The sequence below is a fragment of the Octopus bimaculoides genome, chromosome 13 (genome assembly GCF_001194135.2).
Source record: "Octopus bimaculoides isolate UCB-OBI-ISO-001 chromosome 13, ASM119413v2, whole genome shotgun sequence".
Taxonomy (NCBI): Eukaryota; Metazoa; Mollusca; class Cephalopoda; order Octopoda; family Octopodidae; genus Octopus; species Octopus bimaculoides.
The window spans coordinates 1,494,052-1,501,406 of record NC_068993.1 but is presented as its reverse complement, the minus strand read 5'-3'; the positions used below and the strand labels follow the sequence as shown (position 1 = coordinate 1,501,406).

The window sequence follows — 7,355 nt, the reverse complement described above, 5'->3', positions numbered from 1 at the left end:
CTTCCTATTACAACTGTAAACTCAAAATAAAATCCAAACAGAAACCATAATAACTAAACACGAACATCATTAAATATCTAAAAACAAAACGTTTATTAAATATAAAATATAATTGTATATAAAAAAATATATTTAATAAGGATGGAACTTCTTGAATATGGTCAGTATTTTGGGATTTAATATAGCTGTCACTAATGAATCGTTCATTTACGAGTTAAATGCCGGAATTTCTCAGAAACTGCACAGAATCCGTCTTTTGTAATAATGACCCTCGCTCTGTTCCATCGGTTATATTTTATTTAAAATAGTTTGTTGTGATTTGAGGGATTGTTGACTGCTATTTCTTGCAGGTCGAGTAACCGGGAAGTGACTCCTGTCGATCCGTTTCTGTGCCAAATGTCAAGGTGGTTTTTTAAAAATTAATTTATTAAAATATACTTGTTGTGGTGAAGTAATTACTACAGCATTAGATTTATCGTCGTCAGATAAATTTTCCGTTCATGCTTGAATGTTGTTGGTAACGTTGTTCGTTTTACAAGTTTGGGTTCAAATCCTGGCAATGTCGATACTACTTTCATTTTGTGGGCGAGGGTGGTGGGGTCAGTAAAATAGATAGAATCAGTTAAATTAAGCAAACTCCTCTTACAAAAATGTCTGGCCTTCTGCCCAAGTTGCAAATAATTGTTAATTCAATAAACGGCAGTATTGGCTTCTTCCATTGAACAGACACTTCCGACGTCTAGAGAATTTGTGGCATATATGGCTTCCCCTTTCAAATAAAGAAATCTTTTTCAGCAGAGTTGGGGACAGTTTCTTTGGCGACTACTGAAGAAATTCTTATTACGTGGCCAATTTATTTGCCATAGGAAATATTTTGATGTTTGTTGTCAGAAATGGAGTGAATATGATTATGTCAAACTGTTTAGAATCTGTGTTGCTTATTACGAAGTTTATCTCAGGATGGTAACTCTTTGAATATATATTTTATTCTATTTGTAAAACACACACTTATACATATAGATTCGCATAGCCCACGGACTAAAAGAAGAACGGAAGGTTAATTACAGGTTGTTTTTTTTTTTAACTCGTCGTCATCACACATCATTAATATTTTACGTCTATTTTTCCATGGGTTGTCATCGTTGAAATGGATCTCCCAGCGTCTCACTGCTTCAACACAACAGCAGAGAAAATCGCCAATTTTCTTTCATTGTATTTGTGGGTTTTATGGCTGGAACACCTTTCTGTCGCCTAGATGTTTTTTAAAATATTTATTGAACTCATGTAAACTATATTTAACACCATACATTTTCTGGAAGTTCATACAAACCATAAGTTGGACCTTGTCAAGAGATATACCTGGCTGACAAATGCTTCTAGTTTGTTCTTTGCTAAGGGTTCCTCTAACAGTTTTCTTGTCAACAATACATAAACAAAGATATTCATATTTTTTTTTTTTTTGTAAAAATGTTACTTGTAGATTGTTGATGTATCCTAGAATATAAACTGTAAAAGACATTTCCCTATAGTTATTTTCTGTTCTTTTATTGAAGTGTGTGCAGAAGATGGAAGAAAATTGCTAACGACCCTGTTTTGTGGCGAACAGTTGACATCAGAAGTTATTCTTGTGATTTAAAAGCTCTGAAAATCTTAATGAAAGCACATTTTCAAAGTTCACTTCAATGCCTGAAACTGCAAGGATTCCGAAGAAATTCTAGTAAGTTTGTCACTTTTATTTGATATATTTTTGTAATCCTGCTGGTGGCACATAAAAAGCACCCAGCACACTCTGTAAAGTGGTTGGTGTTAGAAAGGGCATCCATCTGTAGAAATCAAACTAAAACAGACAATTGGAGTCTGGACAGCTCCTGTCAAACTGTCTAACCCATGCCAGCATGGAAAATAGAATGGTTGGATTAAATGTTAAAGGGTTAATCTTAGGTGTGCTGGGGTTAAGCAACCTCCTCAGTGCCTGGATAAATTATTATATCATCGTCATTTTGATGTCTATATTTTTTTCCCATGCTGACTTTGGTTGAATGAGATTTTTTTTCCCATGCTGACTTTGGTTGAATGAGATTTCTGGAGGCAGTATTCCATCCAGATGCCATTCCTGAATTCAATTATAGATTTCTTTCAAAGATAGGACCATTCCTAGATTCTCTTGTGATACTGTCAGTAGAGGAAAATGATGTTTTGATATTTTAATGATGTTCTTTGTTTTTTTTTCTTGCAGGACGTCCCATCAAATGGAATTGTAAAGTTATTTCTAACAAAGTTCTGGAAGATTTGCGTAACAAATGTCCCAATCTCAATAATTTGAGTTTAAAATCAGTTAATATACATCATATTGATGGTAACAAGTTAATGCCTTCATTAATTCATTTAACAATTAAAAGTTGTATGTGGACACCAAATTGGTTTTGTGGACTTCAGAATCAAATTCCTAATCTTCAAACATTGAATTTGTCAATGACAACACGAGTGGATGATTTAGATATGAAAGACATCTCAGCTTTCCGATTCTTAAAAAAACTTTACATTAATTATTGTTATCGCGTGACAGATAACGGTCTGAAAACGGTGTGTGATAACCTGACACATTTGGAAACATTTGAGTTTTCAAAGGTCAGTTGTACCGACAGTGGAATCTATTATATCGCTAATTCCTTACTCATGTTACAAAATGTAAATGTTGCTCATTGTACGATGTTGAGTGGGAAAAGTTTGGAAGAATTATTACGGAAGAAACAGTCTTTGAAATGGATAAATGTAAGTTATTGTACATTGAATCCTCATGAACTGGAACTGTTGAGCCAATGCCGGGAAGATGTTTTGGTTTATAGACAATCAAAACTTGCCGAATTCTTGGATTAAAGTATTTATAACAGAACGTTCCAGAGACACCAACTAATAAATTTAATTTTTTTTTCTTTTAATATTTGATAAACTTGTAAATATTTCTTCAGAGATGTTCTTAATAAATTTTCCATGAGATACTCAGACATTTAATTGAAGCAGTTTATAATACAGAAACATGTTTTAATCTTGTGAAAGGGTCACCAATATCAAGGTGGAGGGGACAAAAGAACATAAATCGTAGAATACAGGGGTCAAGCATGCAAGTAGTGCTTGTAACTGTTGTTGTTTAACCCTAGGTCAAGCTTCATCTGGCAGACCCTATAATCAAACATGTTTTAACTGTGACCATCCAGTCTTTGAGATACTGTGTATTTATGACTACATCATCGAATGTGCTAGCTATTAAGAAGTAGGATCGGAATTTGCAGGAAGATTTTGCTGCTATTTCTAGTAAGGTAAGTAACCTTGTAGAAGCTTGATAAACTTTGTGATGATTGGTGGAATATAAAGTGAAATGTTCAACTTTAATCTCTCACAAGTCAAACCAGTCAGAAGATTAGTGATGACATTGGTTTTAAATGTCAAGTATTTCAGAGCCTTCATTCACCCTTTACACCCGAGAATCACCTGCTGCTTTCTTTCTCATTTACTTATAATTAGTGTTCTACTCTAAAATCTAATATTTAACAATGTTATTTTTTTTTGTTAACTTGCATGTTTCTTTGTTTCTCTTTAATCAATCTAGTTAACATACAATACTATCCATTCAACCCACACTTTTAGTCATCCATAATAAACCAAGAAGTTTTTTACTGGGTTTTAGCACTGGACTGTGGGCGATGGTCAGGCATCATTTTCAAGGGTTTTAGCCCAGTCATATGAATCTAGCACTTATTTCAGCCAGGTGAACATTTTTATTAATCTCTACTTATCAAACTGCTAAGTCACACATTGATGAAGGACACAACACATACATGATGGCTTTATGCTGCTAATTGCATAGCTATGCCTGTCACTGGCTCTTTTAACTTTCAATTAGGGGGATCTGTTGTGGATTACTTTAGCTACATCAACACCAAAATGCAGTAAGTTGGATTTTAATTCTCACTGAACATGAAATTACAGTAAACATTTATCTCCAAGAATCCCTAAAATTGTGAAAAACACAATCTCAGAAATGGAAGTGAAACAAAGAAGAAACAAAAGGCAATATCTTTAAAAAAATTATATATTCTACAAAATAAGGTAACAACATTGATTCCTTGAGTTGGCAGAAGGTCACCAAACCAATTCCTCAATTGGTGTAATTCACTGGACCAATTCCAAGCAGTATATGACTGTTATTATTTATAGACCATAGGTGGGATGAAAGACAGGGCTAACCTCAGAACAATGAAACAAAATTTAATACTGAAGTATTTGTGAGGTCTTTTACTTCAATGAACAATCATTTCTACCACCACAACTTGTTAATGTTGTCAATCACAGTTTGGATGAACTGTTAGGATCTGACATGTCACCTGGGTCGAGTCTTTCTTTGTGTCAGAGCATTGTTTAAATGGATCGTTTCGACAGATTGCAGTACTGGGCTGAAATCTGACAAACTTGAAGACAGCGATAGAAAGATACTCCAGAGTTTCTTTCAGATATTTTTAGGAAAACGCCAACCATCCACCATTTGTGGTAGTATTAAATACAAGAGACCAAACACTGATGGTATCCCCCTTCAAATATGGCCCTGTGCCAGTATAAGTGAAGTAATTTCTTGTTCTTTCATGATTCGTTCAACTGGTGCTGCTCTGTAGTCGTAAGATATTATACCAGGAACAGTTTTACAGATATCGTTGTAGGCATGGCATATCTTATCTAATTCTTCCATGGATAAATTGTATGATGGTAAAACTGGGTTAACGGCAGACTTCTCTAGAATTTCGTCAGCAAAGTACCAGTGTTCTTTAGGAAAGAGAGTTCTGAAAATGAAAAAAAAAAAAGATTTATTTCCCTTGTAACAATAATAGCAGAAATCCCAGATCATCCCTGACACATACCATGCATACATATTCAGTGTTCATTTTTATGTTCGTTTCTCCATGCTAGCATGGGTTAGATGGATATATCATTGAGGCATTGTGTTACAGCTGGATGCTCTTCTTGTTGCTAACCTTTACCTATTTGTCAAGTAAGGAATGTCTTATTTCACATGTCTTCAAAGGTGCAGAGCAAGTGTACAACCCATTGACAGCAGAAATGACAGCAATGTCAACACCTCGAGCTGAGTGGTTTTTATGAGAAGCACAAAGGTTAGGCAATGCACACACACATACATATACGAGGAGCTGTGTTACATACCGGATACCGTAACGACATTTTTTATTCCTGTGATGAAAGACATGCCTCATCACTTTCTCCACCAGTTCAAATGGTAACTTAATCTTTGGTTCAATTAAAGGAACAAAACTGACAACTCCAACATCAACTTCTGGAGCAGGGACAAACACTTTACCTATAAAAATAACGAAAGAAGAAAAATATATTTTTGTTAATCATGTTTCAAATACATTACAGATTGAAGAAATCAATTTGTTTTGGATGATTTAAAGTCAATGAAAATATTTTTCAGTTATAGATTAGGCACAATTATTTATTTTTCAGAGGAAGAAAATGGTGTTGTGATGTTCATGCCTTCTCAAAAGACAATTTGCAATGTAATGGCTTTAACTTAGAATCAAATCTGGGTCTTATTGGAAGATTATCTGACCAGGAAAAACCACTACCCACCAGGTGGTTTTCTCTTAGTTTGTCTTGTGTATATATACATGTGTGTGTGTGTATAGAATGACACTGTCCAGTGTATACTTTCCTAACTTTTAAATACAAATTGAAACGTATAAAATAGTAAAATATGATAAAGGAAGAAATAAAAACATCAGTTTTATAAACTTTTAAGAAAGATTGAAAGTTATAGAATGAACGAATGTTGAAAAGAAGAAATACATCAATTTCTTCCCCTTGCTCTACAAATGAATGATATTCCTTTCATTTGTTTAGATTTATAATTGCTGTGTCAATATTGTCACGACAATGAACGGGCAAGTGAATACAAGTTTAAAAAATTGAGACAGAAAAAAAATAGAGGCAGTGACTTCTGAGAATTGGAGGGATTTAGTTGTGGCTTTTCAGAATTATGGGGCTTAATACAAACAACATTCTTATTAAAACTGGAATTTAAAAAATTTTTGATTGATCCAAAACGTTGTGTAGAGTTTTGGTTACATATATAGATATACTTACCTTAGGATCATTATACAAGATTAAAAATATTTAGGGATAAGAGTACAACTCCCCTATTACTCATATCCTTACAATCATGTATATCGTTCTATAGTCTAAAGCGGGAATGAATATCACAAGGCATTTTGTTGTACGCTTTAACATTTCTGCCAATTCCAGACCAAACTGCCCAACTGATTCTACCAATTTGTCAAATAATGTCCAATAGTTATAAAACAAAATGGTTTCCTTACCGGGAATAATAAAATTTAGTTTGACATTACATAAATGTTGACACATCATAGAGAGTCGGCAACGTTCATCACTTGCTATTAGCGCTACCATTCTTTCAGCAACTTCTTTCTGGAATGTTAGCGTGAGGCGTGTCCGTCCATAAGACCAAGCTCCTCTTTGGTAGGAAATATCCCTCAACCATCTTATAATCAGAGGAGTAGATACATTAAATGGAAGGTTCCCAATGATATGAATTGGGGGTGGTTTTGAAGCCCAAGGAGTTTTTAGTTCCTCAGGAAATAGTCTTCCCATGTCAAATTTCAGAATATCTCCATGAATAATATCCATATTCTCATAAACATTTGCCAACATCTGAAATAAGAATAAAAATTATACATATACACACACATCTGCTATATAAGTACTTTATATAATAAATGCTCTCTCTCTCTCTAAACGACTGAAACAAGTAAAAAGAAAGTATAAAGATATATAATAATTCAAAAAATGAAAACAAACGAAACGAGAATCTGCAGCAGGAAAATAAAGTAAATTCAAATGTAGAATTTGGAAAATTAATCCAAATATGACCTTCACTCTACAACTTCTGTTGATGCTGACAGCCACCAGACTCCTGACATTTCTTTCTTTTTTGTTTTTTGCCACAAGTTTTTCAACTTCTGTCAAACTTCGTCCGTAAATAAAATTTTAAAAAATTAGATCTAGTGAGAAGTTAAAGCATTTTGTCGAACACAATTGTAAATATGTAACCTCTTCGCGTTCGCCTATTTAGTTCGAACGTAAAATCTGTGCTTTTGTATGGCTCTGAAACATGGAGAGCCACCTGCAGCAACTACAAGAAGATCCAGACCTTCATCAACAAATGTCTCTGGCAGATCCCCCATCTGAAGTGGTTCGACAGAGTGCCAAACACCGACCTGTGGGAAAGGGCCAACCAGGAGCCCATACATGTTCAGATTAGACGAAGG

General features: G+C 34.3%; 2 protein-coding genes across 2 annotated transcripts in view; one reads left to right on the top strand and one right to left on the bottom strand.

Moving 5' to 3' along the window:
* Positions 1-3,007, top strand: part of LOC106868065 (F-box/LRR-repeat protein 12) — a 3,562-nt gene extending 555 nt beyond the window's left edge. The window contains exons 2-3 of the mRNA XM_014913176.2: positions 1,554-1,717; positions 2,237-3,007. Of these exons, the coding sequence (XP_014768662.1) occupies positions 1,554-1,717; positions 2,237-2,877 (805 nt within the window). The 3' untranslated portion in view covers positions 2,878-3,007. The remainder of the gene's footprint in view (positions 1-1,553; positions 1,718-2,236) is intronic.
* Positions 3,008-4,074: 1,067 nt separating this feature from the next.
* Positions 4,075-7,355, bottom strand: part of LOC106868064 (dimethyladenosine transferase 1, mitochondrial) — a 4,754-nt gene continuing 1,473 nt past the window's right edge. Inside the window, exons 2-4 of the mRNA XM_014913175.2 lie at positions 6,387-6,738; positions 5,212-5,365; positions 4,075-4,832 (exon numbers count right to left, since the gene is read on the bottom strand). Of these exons, the coding sequence (XP_014768661.1) occupies positions 4,589-4,832; positions 5,212-5,365; positions 6,387-6,738 (750 nt within the window). The 3' untranslated portion in view covers positions 4,075-4,588. The remainder of the gene's footprint in view (positions 4,833-5,211; positions 5,366-6,386; positions 6,739-7,355) is intronic.